This window comes from Gouania willdenowi, chromosome 4, assembly GCF_900634775.1.
Source record: "Gouania willdenowi chromosome 4, fGouWil2.1, whole genome shotgun sequence".
NCBI classification, from domain to species: Eukaryota; Metazoa; Chordata; class Actinopteri; order Blenniiformes; family Gobiesocidae; genus Gouania; species Gouania willdenowi.
Genome location: NC_041047.1, coordinates 29,853,166 through 29,872,396, shown reverse-complemented (window position 1 = coordinate 29,872,396; position 19,231 = coordinate 29,853,166). Strand labels below are relative to the sequence as shown.

General features: G+C 36.9%; 2 protein-coding genes across 3 annotated transcripts; one reads left to right on the top strand and one right to left on the bottom strand.

Moving 5' to 3' along the window:
- Positions 1–1,253: 1,253 nt before the first annotated feature.
- On the bottom strand, positions 1,254–7,967 carry sgcb (sarcoglycan, beta (dystrophin-associated glycoprotein)). Its single transcript, XM_028444610.1, has 6 exons — positions 7,869–7,967; positions 4,898–5,107; positions 4,607–4,792; positions 3,503–3,694; positions 1,792–1,923; positions 1,254–1,705 (listed from the first exon to the last, which is right to left on the bottom strand). Exons 1-6 carry the CDS (start codon positions 7,881–7,883, stop codon positions 1,505–1,507), a joined length of 936 nt encoding a protein of 311 aa, XP_028300411.1. The 5' UTR covers positions 7,884–7,967; the 3' UTR covers positions 1,254–1,504.
- A 1,295-nt stretch (positions 7,968–9,262) lies between these two features.
- On the top strand, positions 9,263–18,322 carry spata18 (spermatogenesis associated 18). 2 transcript variants are annotated; one of them, XM_028444524.1, is made up of 12 exons: positions 9,272–9,738; positions 10,497–10,602; positions 10,671–10,786; positions 12,458–12,576; positions 12,650–12,745; positions 14,434–14,547; positions 14,635–14,836; positions 15,878–16,036; positions 16,130–16,305; positions 17,118–17,232; positions 17,341–17,415; positions 17,656–18,320. In XM_028444524.1, the coding sequence occupies exons 1-12, from the start codon at positions 9,652–9,654 to the stop codon at positions 17,710–17,712; spliced, it is 1,422 nt and encodes a 473-aa protein (XP_028300325.1). In that variant the 5' UTR covers positions 9,272–9,651; the 3' UTR covers positions 17,713–18,320. The 2 variants fall into 2 exon arrangements, with proteins under 2 accessions (XP_028300324.1, XP_028300325.1); XM_028444523.1 differs by having other exon boundaries at positions 9,263–9,738; positions 14,434–14,836; positions 17,656–18,322.
- Positions 18,323–19,231: the final 909 nt, after the last annotated feature.

Here is a 19,231-nt window from a genome sequence, read left to right as displayed (position 1 = left end):
TTTCTGTTCACTCTTTTTGCAGAGAAATCTACTATGGCAGCATCACACACACATCATCACACACTGATATACAAACCAAACCAGAGCAAAAATAAAGGTCAAATATTTGGAAATATATTGCACAAACTTAAAATTACTCCAGAAACAAGAGCCTGTTAATACAACTCTGTCATCCATCCAATAATCTGGCATGTATCTGCAAAATAAATTAGCTTACACTCTTATTTAAGTGTTTTAGTACTGTACTCAGTTGCCTGTAAAAATATTTTCCACCAAATTAAAAGAATGCATATACATCATACGTATATAATCCAATGGCACGTGCATGAGAGACAGTCCAAGATGTGCAGAGATTAAAATACATCCTGTGTATCACGATACAACGCTGCACATGCCACAAGCTAGTTATGATCGATCACGTGGCGTCTCACGCACATCAATGAATATGGCACAAAGAACATATTAAATAAAGCTGCCCAGAACATGAATTGCAAGAGAAACCTCATAGAAGTGTTTCACAGGATCTGTGGGTTTATAATACTGGGACGGTAAGGCTAAAATAAATGGTTTACACCACAGTATCACTCATCAGCACAAATGTAATGTATTGCTAATGTTTACTGGGTAATGAATGAACCAGGGTTGAGGTCACTTATAATTGTCATTGCGTAATTGGTAATTAATTACAATTATGACATTATTATAATTGTAATAGAATTGAAAAAAAATCGGGTGCTGTTGTAATCGTAATTATGTTCCGATAATTTACTTTGTAGTTGTAATTGGTGTGGAAATTCTATAAAAACTGTCATTGACACTTTAATTAAACCCAAAACTAGGGAACCATGTTACAGATCTATGGCTTATAACATATTATTAAAATATGTTTCATAACAAGTTTCCCCACTAACTGAAGGTCATGTTACCACTCTTCAAAATATTTAAATCGAGGGATATACTGACAGAAAAAAGGTTCGGGCGCCCCCACACCAAAATATTTATACCAATATTTCATTGATTACGAAGCCAAACAAGGTAACCAAGAAATAAAAAACTAATTAGATGATACATAATGTATTTTACAGTTGATTTAAGACATGGTTCAAAACTGACCCTTTGTCATAAGAGATGCTAACATAAAGGTAACACAAGAGGAAGGTTATGTTTTATGGGCTTATTTATTAAAGGTTCAGTAATTGTGATTAATTGTAATTGAACTTTAGTAATTGAGAACATAAATTGACTTCCATTGGAAAAAGAATAATTGTAATTTTAATTGTAATTAGAAAAAAAGCTGGTCACCGTAATCATTATTTAGTTATGATCGAACATGGATAATTGAAGACGTAATTGTAATTGACTCCAACCCTGGAATGAACACAATCTGAATTTGGGAAGCATTAAAATAAACAGTGGATTTATGTGGCCATCATCAGAGTGTGAGGCACTCCAAAGGAAGCCATGTTTCAGATGTGTTTCTTTATCTTTGGCGATGATTCCCACATTAGTAAACTTTTTTACACGGGTTATCTGACGTCTGACATCCCATGTTGGTAAATTTCACCAGCACGCGAAACAGAGTCCCATCCTCGCACATGCAGAGCTTGTACCTCTCCAGGCCGTCGTTAAAATACACATCACCTGCTGAGTTAGGGATGCGTGAGGCGTTGAACATGACGGAGCCGTTGAGAACGATGCTGTTCTCCTGTGAAGGTAAAGACGAGCATAACACATCATCAAGGGTCTGTTTAGCGGAGCGTCACTCTTTACTTTGAGACACGTCCAACTTACAGCCCTGAGCTCAATGTCTCCGCCCATTTTGAACTCCACAGTGCGGCCCATGATGTTGACCCCCTCATTGCCACGGATGATGGCCTTGCTGTCTCCTTTGATATTCAGGTCTGATGCTGCACTACTGGTGATCTACACATAACAAAGTAGGACAGTGGTCATTATTATGCACGTCAAACATTATTGGATTGGTTTGGTTTGGTTTATTGGTCTTGGTCAGAGCATAAACAGAATACACTAAACACTAGCTTATGTTTTCCTGAAATAGATTAGTTTAGTTCATTAGTTTAACACACAAGAATGGATTATGTAAACTGTGTTAGGAGAGGTCAGGAAGCCATCAGGCTTATACAAAGGACCTCACCTTTTTATGAGAGAGAACAGATTTCAGTACAAACACATTAAATGCATACAAACATCCATACATTTTCATCCTTATGGAAGAAGAAAATAAGAATTGTTCCATTCTGTTTATCCTGCACTGGGTATCACAGGTGTTGCTATCACACGATACTCTTGAGCACATTTAAACCTACAACCAATCAACAGTCTCCGATGAACCTCAACACATGAGACGCCGATTGGAAAGTTGCGCATGCAAAAATGTACAGCAACTTTTACAATAAACCACATTTTTACTTTTGACTAGATTTACAGCAGTATTTGTGAAAATGTACTTTTCTTGTAAAAAATATGTCAATGTTAAATCTAAATCTAAATGTTCAATGTTAAAACTAAATTTTAAATCTAAATATTAAATGTTAAATCTTAATCTAAATATTAAATATTCAATCTAAATGTTAAATTTAAATGTTAAATCTAAAGATTAAATATTAAATCTAAATTTTAAATTTAAATCAAAATTTTAAATTTAAATCAAAATTTTAAATTTACATCAAAATTTTAAATTTAAATCTAAATATTAAATCTTAATCTAAATGTTAAATATTAAATATAAATGTTAAATATTAAATCTAAATGTTGACTCTAAATCTAAATGTTAAATATTAAATCTAAATGTTTAATCTAAATCTAAATGTTAAATATAAACGTTAATATTTAATCTAAATTTTAAATCTAAATCTAAATGTTAAATAATAAATCTAAATGGTGACTCAAAATCTACATGTTAAATATTAAATCTAAATGTTGAATCTAAATTTAAATGTCGAATCTAAATCTAAATGTTGAATCTAAATCTAAATGTTAAATCCAAATGTCACGGGTAAAACTAAATAAATCTAAGATTTAGATTTAACATTTAGAATTAATATTTAGCATTTAGATTCAACAATTATAATTTAATGTAACATTAAGATTTAACATTGATAATGTATTTTTACGTGGAAAAAAATCACAAATTTCACAAATATTGCTGTAAATCTGGTGAAAAGTAACAAAAATTCACATATGTTTTTTAAATGTGGTTTGTTGCTAAATGTTGCGAAAAGTTGCTGTTAATTTTAGCATGTGCAACATTACAATCGGCACCCCATACTAACAAACCTATTTTGGACTTTGGTAGTAAAATCCCACATGCTCGAGGAGAACATGCAAACTCCACGTAAAAGCATCTAAGCCCAGCAGGATTGGAGGCTGCTTCGTAATCACCATTATGCACTACTTTTACTTTGCTTGCAGATTTTGAAGCGCTAACTTCATTAATGAATGACTTGTTGTTTTCAGTGTTATTTTTGCAGTACATACGAACCCTTTCTGTAGAGGCTTTTTTAACACTGAGGACTTTGACTCCTTTGGGCAGATGGAACTCGTGGTTTTCAAAGTCTGTGCTGAAAAACGTGTTCTGCGTCCGAGGGTCCGTAAAGGAAATGCCAACGTCACTCACGACTGATGTCTTGTCCTTTTCTACACTCAGCTTGGTGTTGCCTTGTTGGAACACAACCTTGAACAAAAACACGTTTCAGAAAAAGAAGTCAACTGTAAAAAGGAGCTCAAAGTGAAAACTCGGCTGGTGCACTCCACCAGAGTTGGGGTCAATTACAATTACCTTTTCAATTATCCATGTTCAAATACAATTCAATTACAATTCTGATAACCTGCCATTTTTATCCAATTACAAATAATATTTTTTCCCTGAAAGTTAATAACAATTACGTTCTCAATTACTAAAGTTCAATTACAATTTTACCAACTTTTATTCCTATAGCATTGTGATGATTGTGTGTATGACGTGGTTTTAGCATCTTTACATTAAATTTTAGTGTATTTATTATAATATCTTATGTAAAAGCCAAACTAGGGACAAGAGTTGGAATTAAGCAATAACTACAAACAGTTGTACAAAACATCAGATACATTCACAGTATTGTTTCTCTATAAAATTGAATCGTCCCTATTAAAAAAAACAAAAAACTTATATTATATCCTAACTCTAACCACTAACTCTTCCACCCTTACCACCTGTATGAAAGTGAAAGTTCACTGACAGACATGTAGTAGGAAAAGTTAATATGAAACATATTTTAATATTTGTTAACTACTTAGGTGTAAGTCATTGGCCTGTTTTGTGTAATTAAAAGTTTTTTATTGAATTTCCAAATTGTAATTTGCTGCTTGTTTGGTTTTTTCGTTTTTCTGTTTCTGGTTTTAAATCAATAAAACAAAAAAAACAATCAGTTTTTACTATTTTTTTATTTAGTTTTGAAACAAAATAACCAAAGAACGAAGAGTACACAGATTAAAGGCGACAGAATTACAATTACAAATACAAATATAATTATGCCATATTATCAATTGCGCATTTACAATTATAATCGACCCCAACCATGAGTTCCACTGTGTGCTGCAATCTTACCGGGTTGTTGTTGCCAACAATGACCAGGTCCTGGTCCTTTCGGCCTCCGACTGTGCTCTTGTGCAAAGGGTGGACAACCCCCATGTCAGCTTTCTGCTTGAAACGCAGCAGGCCGCTTTCATGAAACTCCATACTGTCACAACCATTCATTCCGATTCGAATCACAGTCCATATGACCAGCGTGATCTGAACACCAACACAGGTAAAACACAAAAAAAAAACAAAGAAAACCAACAATGAAAACATAGACGTATTGTTCCACACATCTTAGATGAAGTCCAAAATGCTTACAATGAGGTTGATTAAGGCCAGGAGGAAGAGGAGGACGATAATGCACACAGCCATGTTCCCTTTGCGTCCTCTCAGGCCTGTTTTGTGAAGACGCTCTTCTTCTATGGGCACATAACCTGCTTTAAAGTTACTGTTGTGTTCTTTGTTGATTGTACGTCTTTCTATAGCCTTTTCTCGCATGGACTTCTTCACCGGCCCATTGGAGCTCTCCTAGGAGGGAAAACAACTTTAGTCCACACTCCAAGCAGCAAAAAGCCTCTGTGAATAAGCATTTAGAAACTTTTTACCTACAAATAAGTAACCCCACCACAATTAAAATGTCAAAGAAACTGAGCTAAAAACATACTTTTAACTTTTAATGTAAATTATTATGAAGGTTGATACGCTGCAAAATGCGAGAGCGAATGTGATGTGAGCTTGCGTATTAAAAATATTATTAGTTAAATAATTTAAGCCCAAAGAAAATATTCACACATGCGTGATCTGAATGTGAAGTCACACAAAAAATATTCGCAAATGTGTACGCTGATATCTATCTATCTATCTATGAAGCAAGAAAGTTGTGTGTGTGTGTGTGTGTGTGTGTGTGGAGCAAATTTCTGTCTGGTGTGTCTAAACCTCAAACTTTATGAAGAGCTTGAACATAGCCCGAGTGAGTGCATGCGTCATTTTGGACTTATTTGGTGATTTCAAAACGTTTATTTTCATGTTTGTTTGACCGTTTGCTGTTCAGACTGGTCGGACGGGACCCGGAAGTTATTGGCGGGCAAAAGCCGCGGCTGTGTTGGAAGCGAACAGTGAAAAATGCACATTTCTCCGGGAATACAGCATTATAAACGCTGATATTTTCACCACGTGCTATATAATCAAATGCACATTCTTAATGCACACAGAGCTGTTTAGAAACACATACTCATTTGGCCATAATTGACAACTCTACTTAAGCTCCCACATGAATGCTTACTTCCGACGGGCACTGTACTCGTTTACTCAATTTAAATTTTTAACTCTCCAGGTTCACATTTTTTTCCCCATCATTTGTGACATGACATTTATTTTACGTGTGTGGATTTTTTATACACAAGCTCACATCACATTCTACAAGCTCTCCCATTCTGTGACATATCTACCATCATAATTCTAAGCCAAAAAGCCCAATGTGAAAACAAGGTGAAATTTGGTTGTGCAGAACATAAAAAAAATAAAAACTTGAGCATATGTTAAATCAAAATGATTGGATGAAATATTTATTTTGAATTGCACAACAAATTGGTGACTTTTCTGCTTGAAAGGTAATTACTGCTGCTTGATTTACATTATGTTTAAGTTGTAATTGTTACACTAGAACTCTGTAGTGCAAGTGTTCATGTGTGTGCAGCTGCTGTAAGTGACACTGCGTTGTTGCTGCTGCTAGGTTGGTGTACTGTGTGCACATTGAGAGAGAGAAGCTCTGCAGTAATATGCTTTTAACAGAGCATGTTATATTACTGTGATGTTGCTGACGGATTAACGTTAGCTTGTTAGCTCCTCTGAGGGAGGGACTTTGGAAAGTTTGGAGGTAGGGCAAGAGAGCAGCGGGGAGAGAGGGATCTGAAAGTCACGGACTGCATCTTTAAGTTTAGGTTAAGGTTTAGGTTTAGTCTTAGTCACTCAACCTAAACTGGCCAATGACTGACCTATCACGTGACCTAAACTGGCTAAATAGGGGTGCTGCGTACAAATAGAATATCGGTATGTTGATACGGCAACTGTACGGATAGCCACTTCCTTGATATTAATAAGCTATAGGAAGTGTGTCCTAGTACGTAATACATATCTATATACCGGCACTCTTCCCATACAAAAGATGACATTGCCGAACCTTTTCTACATAAGCGTAATGTGTCTGTGCTTTCGCCGTGTCAGGATGACCGAGCGGTCTTAGGTGCCTGACTCAAGGTTTCTTCCGTCCACTGCCGTGGGTTCGAATCCCACATTTGACATATATAGTTTTTCATTTTAACATATTTAACACGGCAAATTCCACCTTTAAAATTACATTAACCCTAACCTTAACCCATTAAAAAATAAACATTTTAGGGTATTTCCTGGTTTAGGGCTAAAAACAAAGGGTCAGCGGGGTAGTTAAAAATAAATATTAGCTAAAATAAAACTGACGGAACTTTAAGTCACGTGGTGCACCTATCACGTGACCTAAACTGACCAATGAGGGGGCGCTCCGTACGGATAGAGGGGGAGCCAATTGATACTTTCCGTACAGATAGCCACGGCCTAAAATTAAAGGGATAGGGTTAGGGCTAAAATAAAAGGGTTAGCGGGGTAGCTAAAAATAAATATGAGCTAAAGTAAAACTGACGGAACTTTAAGTCACATGGTGCACCTATCACGTGACCAAAACTGGCCAATGAGGCGCGCTGCGTAGGGATAGACTGCAAGTCAATTGACACGTATTACGTACGGATAGCCACTGCCTAAGCTATATTGTGCCATTTATGTGGTTTGTGAACTAAAATGAGTTTGGTGTACATATACATAGTGTTCCTGTGTAACCACAATGGGGCTGATGGTAGATCTGTGTAGGAATGCTTCTCCTCTGTGTTAAATGGCCTGAGTGAGACAGCCTGTCTGAGCTCAGCACTAAAAATAAACTGCACTCATTATGACACCAGAACGCTCGTCTGCGACTAAATGCTTTCAACGGGCTTTTATTGTGTTTTAGCTAAAACGACGAGGTTGTCAAATGACACATTAAAAGAAAAAAAGTCACGTCTTGATAATGGAACAGCGATGACCAAATACAGCATAAGCCACTGACGCGATTTATTTAGGAGATAAATGACATTATAAATGCTTACTATGCTCTTACTCACTAATTAAGTAAATACACAACTGCTGGAAACAGATATCAACGCTCCTGCTGTAGATAACGAGACATAAACATGTAGAATGCAAGAATAACAACATAACGGACCTGCTCAGACGCCATGTTGACCCTCCCTCTCCTCTCCTGTCTGTGGAGTGACAGGAACAAACCACGGTCACAGACCACCTTAAACACTGCAATAATCTGTGTTACAAGCAGTTAGTTTATGTTTTTTAGTCTGTTAGCATACATTGAGTTTTTAAACAAACAAGACGTTCTGACTCTGGGTGTAATTTTAATTTCATTAGGTAGAATTGGAAACAATGCGGTGGAAACAGAAAATGGTACATTCCACATTCATCCAACCAATCACAGAGTGATACTAAAATAGAAAACCACGTCCATTCATACTTTCCACACCGCTTAAAGACTCAAGGATGACATTTTAGACTATTATCGCTCATTATTATTGTTAATAAAATAAAATAAAATAAAATAAAATAAAATAAAATAAAATAAAATAAAATACAGTAATAGTAGTAAAATAAAGTAGAAGATTTATATTTTGGCAATTCTTCGGGGAAAAAAACAAAAATAAAATCTAAGTAAGCTGAAAAGATGTAGGTTGAAGCAAAAGCGTATACACACCCACAAAATACAAATCACAAAAACAAAACACTAGATAATATCACAAAACAATAATTAGGAAACTATTATTACTATTTAATACAATACACATTTAATAATCTACATAAAGTTTTATATATACAATTTATACATGCAAATCAAACATATATGCATACGTACACATATACACCCCTTAATGGGTCACGTCACTCGTGACGTGCTGGAGACAAAAACAGGAAACACTTCAGGCTAAAGACTGGAGGAAACTATGAATACGGAAACGTATGAATAGACATATAGTCTATCCGTACGCAGCGCCCCTCATTGGCCAGTTTAGGTTCACCACGTGACTTAAAGTTCCCTCAGTTTTATTTCAGCTCAGATTTATTTTTAGCTACCTTTTATCCCTTTTATTTTAGCCCTACCCCTAACCCAGGAAAAACTCTAAAATGTTTATTTTTTTGTATATGTATTTTTAAAGGTGGAATTTTCTGTGTTAAATATGTTAAAATAAACATATGACAAAAGTGGGAATCGAATCCACGTTAGCGGAAGGAAGAATCCTTGTGTGAAAAATCATAGTCACAGGTGTCACGTACTGAGTTCACATCGTACTGAGATTGTACATGCGCACTACCTAAAAAAAATATATTTTTTTTGCTAAAAAAAGAAGTCATATTTGTTTATTTTTGTTTTCAAAGTGAACGGACACGTGTTTTATTTGTTTATTGGATTATGTTAGTGTTAGAGTTATAATCTCAGCACGGAGGTAAACTCAGTACGTGACACCGGGGGCTTTTGATACGTTTCCACATCTATCCGTTCACTTCGATTAAAGATTTATATTATGCGGTTTTGCCTCCAGGCTAAGCCCCGCCCAACAAAACACGTCACAATGTTTACAAACAATCAAAAAGTCTGGTAATGTGTCTAATAGTAATTGACTGCTTTTTAATGTCCAGATTCCTCAGCAGTAAAACATGTAGTGATATTGAAGTGTATCTCTGTTGGTGACGTCATAATGGCACGCACTCAGCACTGAGTGACAGAGAGGACGTGTGTGTGTGTGTGTGTGTGTGTGTGTGTGTGTGTGTGTGTGTGTGTGTGTGTGTGTGTCGCCAGTGACTGGGACTGTTAACGTTCGTCGGTTAGAACAGCTGGAAAACTACAAGGACCGGAGTTTTTACTGCTTCAGGACGAATTAAATCCTCAGACTTCTCCTCATTTGCATTTTGCATCTTTGTGGATTATCAGCGACACAGACATGGCCGACAATCTGAGCAGACTGACCAACACATCCTCCTTCAGTCTGTTACAGGACAAACTAGAGAGCTGGCACAGAGACTACCACGTAAGTCCATCAATTAACCATGATCGATTGGATCGATTGATTATTTGTAGGCTCGTTGGTTTTTTTGGTGTCAAATTAGAGCAAAATGTATTCCTATTTAGCGACCCTCAAGAAAGGCTTTTGGTCACCTGTAGTTTATTCAGATATGAGTTATTTTCTCATAGGTTTTGGTCACCCTGGTTGAACATTTATTTATGTTTTATTTATTTTATAGTCTGAAATGTATAAAACATCCCCAACTTGTGTCTTTAAAAGCTAAATAATTACAAGAGAGGAATGTCCCATTATCCGCTACTGAGTTTGGTTGCTATGGACGCCCATCACCATGGCAACGGTTGGCCCATTCCAGAGAGCTCTTCAGTGTGAAGATAGTTCACTTCCTTTCACTTCCGGTAACGATAAACAAAAATAAAACTGAGCTAAGTTAGCTAACAAGGTTCCCTACTGTCAGTTTGCTTCGGGAAAGCAAAAAATAACGTTATAAAAATAGTTTTATTTCATTTTATGTATGTTCCTGTACATAAATAAATACATTCTCGCTCGCTTTTCAAAAAATGCATGATAAATTTAAATGTTGGATTTAAATTTAAATTTATATTCTAAATTTGTTGGCGATTAAATGTGAGGAAAATGAGCAAAATATGAAGAAAGCAAAATGTGAAAATAAATTAAAAATCATCAACAAATTGCTATATTCAGAACTTTTCACTTGGTTTTTGTGTGTTTCTTAGTTTTTATTTTCCTGAATCTTTCTATAGATAAATTCCTGTGAGCAGAATCTGAACCAATGTTGTGAGTTGATTGAACTCACTGCTAAGATCCAAGGCCAGCTGTTCACCATCCTAAACCTCACGGCTGCTGAAGGTGAAAAACACATCAGCTGGGAACGTTACACAGAACACATGCATTAGTTATGTTATGTTTTGTCCTAGGTGGGCAGTATGCTGGGGTGGACACGCTGAAAAACCGGCTGCTGCCGTGGCTTGGCTCCTGTTTCTCTATGGCCAGGCCCTCAGTCACTGATGACACCAGTCTGCAGCTCATTCAGGTGAGACTACTATTCATTAACTGAGGCACAAAACAAGATGTTATAGTTCTATTATATATGTTTTATGTCATATGTATAAAACTCAATGCCCAGGGGCCAAATTCGGCCCTTTAGACCAGTGGTTCTCAAACTGTATGGTTAAGTACCCTCTTTCTCCTACTTTTGAATCCAAGTTCCCCCTTTGTCCGACTACAACATTTTGCTCAGAACACTATTTAAAAACAACTATAGAGCATAATGATGGAATCAATGAGTGATAATAACACACATTTTAAAGAATCTCAATTTGTAAATAAGTGAGTTAAACAGTATTTAGTGGCTCCTGAATAGATTTATTTCTATAGTTTTGATCATTTCCTGTCTCTCCCTACTGATGTGGGACCAAGACTGACCCTTGTATTTTCAGTTCATGTTCTAATCAATATCATTTCTATCATCATTTTGTGTGTTTTTGGTGTCATTTTGTGTATTTTGTTGTTGTTTGTCTGTCTTTTTTTATTATTCAATATATTTTTCCCTTATTCTGTGTGTTTTTGTTGTGGTTTTTGTGTGTTGTTGCTATTATTTAAATTATTCTCTCTCAGTGTGTGTTTTTGGTGTCGTTTTGTTGATTCTTATGTCGTTTTGCATGTTTCTTTTTGTGTATTTTGCAGTGATCTTGTGTATTAATCTCTCATTTAGTGTGTCTTTGTTGTCGTTTTGTGAGTTGCAAGTAATATTTAGTACTGTTATAATTTTTAATTAAAAATAAACATTTTAAAACTCCATATTTTTAATGCTTTCATTTGTTGATTTTCCTCTCTCTCACACACACACAAGTACACCCTGTAGTGCCATCACGTACCCCTAGGGGTACATGTACCCCCATTTGAGAAACACTGCTTTAGACATCCAATTTGGCCAGCAGGAGGTAGTTAAAATGAATAGAAAAAACATAAATTATTGTGTAAATTACCAAATAGTTTAGTTGTAGAGCTCAGCCCTTCTAAATACACAAATTCAGTGAAACTCCACAATATTTGGAGGTCCGCAATTCTCCCATCCTTTTATCACATGACAGCAGTCATTTTAGATCTCAAATTCTTCAAAGAACTCAATTTTCCTGAAATTATTTCACATAATTTTCCCAAATTAAATAAAAAATGTGTAATAAAATGACATTCAATAGACAAAGTCCTGCAGGGACTGGTATCTGTCACTTATTGCCTGGATATTATTGGCACCTTACATAATTTATGTATCATTTATATGTTGTGTAAAGTACAAAACTTGGGGACATTAATATGTAAAGGTTTCATTTATTCAGACAACTTTTTTTTTAGGAAATTTACTTTGATTTACTGTCAACTGCCAGTCTTCCTCAGAGGCATCTGCTGATTGCTTTTGATGTGTCCTTATGAGTTCTTTCTAGGCGTGGCCATGCCAAAGCAAATTTCCTGAAAAAAGTTGCCTGAATAAATGAAACATTCAAAAAGAAGACCAAAAATGAACTTACTGGAATTATTATGGGGACATTATTGTTTTCGTTGCTCGTTTCCTCGCCTAAAATCTGTGGCCCACTTAAGATCAAACTACTTTGTATTTGGCTTCTGAACTAAAATGAGTTTGATACCCCTGTTTTATGTTTATAACTGTAAGTGCTGTATGTTTACCATTGTTTGTTGATTTCAGGATTCTGTGGAGAAGGATCGACAGATTAGAGAACTCTCATTTACTCATGAGAGGGACATGAAGGATGTTGAGACTCAGCTGTGCTCTACTCGTATTCAGTTGGAATCTGTCAGAGCTGAGTGAGTTTGAGGAGTTTGAATCTAACTGAGAAAATACCAAAGCATAAGGACAACATCACATGTCTTTTTCCAGATTGGCAGATACTCGGAATGAACTTGACGAGTCGAGGAGCAAATCAGTCGCTACGCTGCTGACCCATGAAGATGAAATACTGCAACTGAAAGCAGAGTTGGTGAAACAGTCTGATGCAGCCACATTAGGGTTGGGGGTTCGAATCCCACTCTATAGAAGTCATTAATTGCGTTTCCATTACCCTCAGAAATGCGCAAAATGTAAATAGTGCAATAAAAACATGTAATGGAAACATCTGAATTTCGGAAAAACACTCAATCATCGCTTAAAAGTTTTTACGCAAAAGCGCTATGGAAACACTTTTTCGCAAATACATGTCACAGAGCGTGATGTACATGGTCACATGACGTGAGGTAACTGATCACATGACCACTTTTTTCCGAGAAAATATGACGCGGTACGTGTAAACAGAAGAGGAGACAGGGACATTTCTTAGCATTATACTTATTACTGCCACATTAGACGTGATGGCAAAGTCTCATGGGATGAGATTTCACGAGCGTTACGAGGCTCCTGCCCAAAACAACCTTCAATGGCAACACGTTCAAAGCGCAATTATACTTTGTCAACATTTAGAAATATTGCTTTTATTTTGCAAAAAATTGTAATGGAAACCCAGCTATTGTCGTTGTGTCCTTAGGCAAGGCACTTTAACCCACATTGCCTCGTATGAATTGGTATGAATTGTGCATGAATGTTCGTAGTGGTCAGAGGGGCCGCAAGCACAAAATGGCAGCCACGCTTCTGTCAGAATGCCCCAGAGAAGCTATAGCTACAATGTAGCTTACCACCCCTGGTAGGATTGGTGTGAATTAATAATGGTTTCTGTAACGCGCTTTGAGTCTCCTTGAAAAAAGTGCGGTAACACTTTACTTGAAGTTTTAAACGTAAAGGCTGACATGACGCTGTCATTATTATAACATGACATCTGTCATTAGCATGAATAAGGTGTCATAAAGGCTGTCATTAAAGAGTAACTAAACCTCTGCTTTCACCTGACCTGCCACTAGGAGGGAAATTTAAAAAAATGCCTTGATGGGCGGAGCTCTTGGAGCAGTTAAGACACGCCCAGTCTATACTACTGTGTAAAATGAAGAATCTATGCTATGCAAACAAGCTACTCTTTACTCAATATTCCTCTCTATTCACTCTTCTCTCAATCCAACCTACTCACCAAAGATTGTAGAGCTTTACAAAAGGGGCGGGGCTAACAGTGCTTGTTTGTGATGCTATAGCAAGATGGTCCCAAAACGTCACATGATCTTGTTCTCAGCCAATCGCAAAAATCTATTGTAATAGCCGGGTTTCAACCCATAGAGGGCAGTCACTCTGACATTTTACAATAAAATACGCCAAATTGAAATACTTTGACTAAAATGTTGAGAGTTGGACCAGGATCAATCACTCCATACCCAAATACATTTGTATTCAGCAGAAAAAATGTAGTTTTGGGGTTCAGTTACTCTGTCGTTTATTACACTAATCTATTCCTAACCCTTTGTTACCCTAACCCCTAACCCTAACCTAACCCCACTAGATCCCTCTACCCAACCCAAAAAATGGCAAAATAACTCCAATGGTGTCATAATTTAGCGAACAATACTTAACGACAGCATTCATGACACCTTATTAACGCTAATGACAGATAATGACAGCGTAATGTCAGCCTTACGCATAAAAGTGTTACCAAAAGCGCTAAATAATTCGACTCATTATTATTATTATTTATTTATTTTTGTCATCACGCCTGCTTTGTAGGGATATAAGTAGTGTCTCTGCTTCAGTTTAAGGTTTGCTAATGAAGAGTTGGGGGTTTACAAGATGAAGCTGAATGCTGCTGATGACTACGAGCGACGCATTGATCTGCTGAGAGAGTCGTACCTGACACGAGAGCAGAGGTGCTCACACACTGAGCTGCCATGTCTGTATACAACTCACCAACATCCAACACTGTCATACAAGTCTGGGGGTCTGCTACCCACCAGGTTGGGGAGAAGTCGCTCTCCGAGCCCAAAGAGGAACGAGTCTCCAACCAGAGCCCAGCTCACTAACTCTTCCCGCCATGCTCGCCTGGTGTCACGCTTCAGTGATCTGTACGCCGTGGAGAGATTGGACGCACAAACCCTCCTTCGACGCTACATCTCAGACTTGGAGACGGTTCAGAAAATCATTTTTATTGCAACAGTGGTACGTCTTCATTTATTCAGACTGTATGAATGTATTTAGTGTTATTTCGATACCTGTAGTACTGGGAAGACTGACTCAGAGACAAATGGATGACTCAGGGAAACCAGTCGAGGATAGCTCAACTAGTTTAGTGCCAATTGAGGCAGAATTATGACTTTGTGTCATGTGACACCTGTGCTTATTTTAAAGGCAATGGCTGTATCAATATACCGACATTCTGTACGCAGCGCCCCTATTTGGCAAGTTTACGTCACGTGATAGGTCAGTCATTGGCCAGTTTAGGTCGCAGATACAAAGACCAAAACTTGCCCTAAACCTAACCCTAAAAATTGTTGCGATATTGGGTTATAACCTAACCCTAACCTAAACCTAACCCTAAGACGCTACGTACGTGTACTTCGTTAACTGTACCAATAGCACTGGGGGTTGACTGTATGGCAACCGTACTAATAGACACTGTCTATTTTAAATGGCACAAATCAGGGGTGTCAAACTCATTTTAGTTCAGGGGCCAAATATGGAGCAGTTTGAACTCAAGTGGGCCACAGATTTTATGTGGGAAAACAAGTAATTTCAACGTTATTGTGCCCTAGTTTGCATTTGTACGTATACATAAAATATGTAAGAAATCGACAATATCCAAGCAATAAGTGACAGATATCAGTTCCAACAGGATCATCACTTTAAATTTTCTAGATTTTGTGACCAATTTCTATTTAATCAAGGGGAATATTTTGTAATCATTTGAGGAAAATTGAAGGATTTTGTAAGAATTTTGAGTTGTTCCAACAGTTTAACATATAACATATAAACATTAGGAAAACTGTGAGCCCCTGCAAATATTCCTGAGTTTAATTTAAACGATGAATTATATTTTCTCCGTCATTTTTACTTTCTCCTGCGGTCCGAATTGGATGCTTCAAAGGGCCGGATTTTGCACCCAAGTCATGAGTGTGACACATGTGGCATGAATCCAGAGTAAATACAAGCCAAGCCTTTATATTTATAAGAATGTATGTCTCTGTTTCTTTTTGGTGTCAGGAATCCTTTAAAACAGCAAAACTGGCCTATCGCCAGTTTAAGCAGCGAGTGAAAAATACATTATCTGTGTCCCACGATGGTCCGGAGGGTCTGGAGGCTGCAGCTGTGGACTACATCGTGAGAAATCTGGATCTCTATGACGTTCAGGCCAGCGTCAATGTAGGACAAAACCCTCCTTCCTGTTTATGAACCGGTGGCAATACTTGGTGATGACAAAGCGATCTGTAAAGTATCATCATCTCATCTGTCCAGAACGTGATCAATGCCATGAATGTGAATCCACGGATCTCCTTCCCACCAGAGGTAGACTTTGTCCTGATCAGCGCTCTGATCAGAGAGACCTGCTTGGTGGCCTTCGCCATGCAGACTCTGGACCCACCGCTGGACCTAGCCTTTGCAAGCGATGCGGAACTATTCAGTGACAGCAAGTTAGTATAAATACTGCAGAGAGAGAGAAAGTGATAGAGGAAAATGAACATAGTAAAGCATTCAAAATATGGGGTTTTATCATGTTTGTTTTTAGTTAAAAATGATAATCACACTGAATATTATCAGTAACTCACACAACAACAACAAAAACACACATAATAAGAAAGAAATATTCAGAATATGAAAATACTTACCATTAGCGAGTGAGCAACAAACAACAAAGACAAACTAAATGAGAGGAAAAACACACAAGATCACTACAAAATACACAAAAGTAACAGAGAAACATACAAAACGACATAAGACACAACCAAACGACACCAAAAACGCACACACACACTGAGATAGAATCATTTAAATAATACCAACAGCACACAACATGATAATAGAAATGATCTTGACTAGAACATGAACAAGGATCAGTCTTGGTCCCACATCATGCGGGAGCTCGTCATAAATGATGAAAACTATAGAAATAAATCTATTCAGGAGGCACTAAATACTGTTTCATTCACTTATTTACAAAAAGAGATTATTTAACGTGTGTTATCACTCATTCATTTCATCAATATGCTCTATAGTGGTTTTTTTCACAGTAAAATGTTGTAGTCAGACATAAAGGGGGTACTTGTATTCAGTAGTAGGAGAAATAAGTACATGAGCCAAAAACTGATGTAAAGCTTTGTAGTATATTTAGAATCTTTAATGCTGCATCATTACACAATCATTCATGACCTTCTGTGACCTGGAGGCTTCTCCTGTTGTTATTTGTTCATGACGCCTATCTAAAGAGTGGGACTGTTTCCCTCAGGTACAGACGCAGCTGTGACTCTGAGTTCACAGCTCCTCTGGTCATCCACTACGTGTGGCCCGCTCTGGTGCAGGGAACCACTGTGATTGTGAAGGGCGAGGCCGTGACTAGAAGGGTACTGACTGTCATTCTTCAAATAAATCATAAGAAATCAGACATGACTCTGCAGAGGTCATCTATGAAAGGCTGATCAGATGCTCCATGTGTTTGTGTGTTTTTACAGTGGAGTAAAAGCCAAACCAGGAGCAGGAGTGTCAGCCCGGTGCGCTCTCGCTCTCTGAGCCCAACTCGCAGTCTTGTAAGTCTCCATTACTTCTGATATAATAATAATAATAATAAAACTAATATAATAGAGCAGATGAGTCACTCACATCAGCCAGCATGTTTATTTTGACATCACTGGATATACAGTATTTCACTCCTTTTACTTAATATTTCACGCACACTTACTGCCCAAAGGGTAAGTATTTTATGATATATGTTTAATTTCAACTTAGTAAATAACTAAAGCTATAATAAACGGTATTCTCTCCTTGAGGCATTTAAGAACAAAAGAAGCCTGTCCCCTGAACGCCTCAGAGCCAGTCATCTGTGAAGCTCCATGCCAGGACATCACAACCTGCTCCAGCTCATGCCTCATGTGGAGAATGTTCAATGTTCTGATGTATAATAACTCCAACCATTCCACAGAAGTAAACACAAAACCTCAAAATATCCCAACATAATGCAGTGCAGATGTTTGATTGTGGGATGATGCTTTTAGGAGAAATACAGGACTTGAAATGAAGGTACCTGGCAGCTAACTTCATATATGCTGAGTTTATTTACATTATTTTCTCTACCCCAGTGTAATAGATGCAACAAGCAAGCGTTGTTTCCATGATTCTAATATTTAGTATCTACAGTATATAATATTATTAACCCTCCCTGGCTCTGCTTTGTGACAGAGTTTATTAAAGGCTACTGAAGAACTGTATGGTGCTATTTTACAATATATGAATTATTCAGATTTTGGTGCTCTTATTGTAACATTGTACATTTTTGTTTTCTGATTTTAGCTTCATGTAGAGTGCAATATAACATGTTCTGTATTTGTAACACTTTGCTCACTGATGGATGAGAAACACTAGGACATGTTTATTATGTTTCTCAGTAATTGTTGTTTTGCTGTGCGATGAGTATATGGTACACCTATGACTTATATGGCATATTGTTGTAGAATAAAAACATGTAGGATTTCAGTCTCACTATTTGTTTTACTCAACTCAGACATTTTTATTGCTCTTACAATGTATGACCAACAGAGGGCGCTCCTAAGTCATCACAAGCACTGTAGTCTTTAAAAATACAGATCATTTACCCATACCCATGTTGTACACATGTTTACTTCATAAGAAAATGTTATCACAAATGAAAGAAGCAATTGAAATAAGAACAAATGAACACAAGTAGTTAGTGTTTACCACCTGTGTGGAGACAAGAAGGGAGACACATACTGGGATTGGGTAGAAACCCAGAGAGGAGCTCAAACCCATTAACACTGACTGGTAAAATAGTAAAACCGACAAACCATTTCAATACTAAATGGAAAAACATTAACAGTGCAAAAAATAAATGAAATTAAAATAAATCAACCCAACTGAACAACTATCAACAGCAAATCGCTTTAATGAGCCTAGGCTTGGAAACTATAGGGCTGGGCGATATATCGAGATTCAAGCTATATCGAGTTTTCTTTTTAGCGATATAGATAATTACAATATCAATATATGTAAATATATGTATTTTATAGCTTATTTTGTTTTAAAATACTTGTTTTAGGAGTCACTGCTTTCACTAATTCCCAGAACAGCATTAAAACAACAGTTAGATGGATTGCTGAGTGCGTCCTAACCCAGACCGTCCCCTAAACATCCACACTAAAGAAGTCACTCACACGTGCTGTCCTTTATAGGAGAAAAAGCCAAAAGAGACACATTGTGCGCACTGTTTTAATAAATGTGCCTGTGTGGTGTTTTTAAATTAATCCGTAATTGTTTTTCTGGTCATAATTTGAATTAGAACTATCAAGATTTATATCGTATATTGCCATTTTGAGAAAAAATATTAAGATA

Bases quoted from the DNA above. Each gene is read 5' to 3' on its own strand.
- sgcb (XM_028444610.1), bottom strand. The intron at 1,924-3,502 runs GTTCGTATGTAC...TGTTATGTGTAG, and splicing joins AAAAAGCCTCTACAGAAAGG to ATCACCAGTAGTGCAGCATC. The intron at 1,706-1,791 runs GTAAGTTGGACG...TTACCTTCACAG, and splicing joins GAGACATTGAGCTCAGGGCT to GAGAACAGCATCGTTCTCAA.
- spata18 (XM_028444523.1), top strand. From the start codon at position 9,652: ATGGCCGACAATCTGAGCAGACTGACCAACACATCCTCCTTCAGTCTG. The intron at 10,603-10,670 runs GTGAAAAACACA...GTTTTGTCCTAG, and splicing joins AAACCTCACGGCTGCTGAAG to GTGGGCAGTATGCTGGGGTG. The intron at 17,233-17,340 runs GTACTGACTGTC...GTGTTTTTACAG, and splicing joins GCGAGGCCGTGACTAGAAGG to TGGAGTAAAAGCCAAACCAG.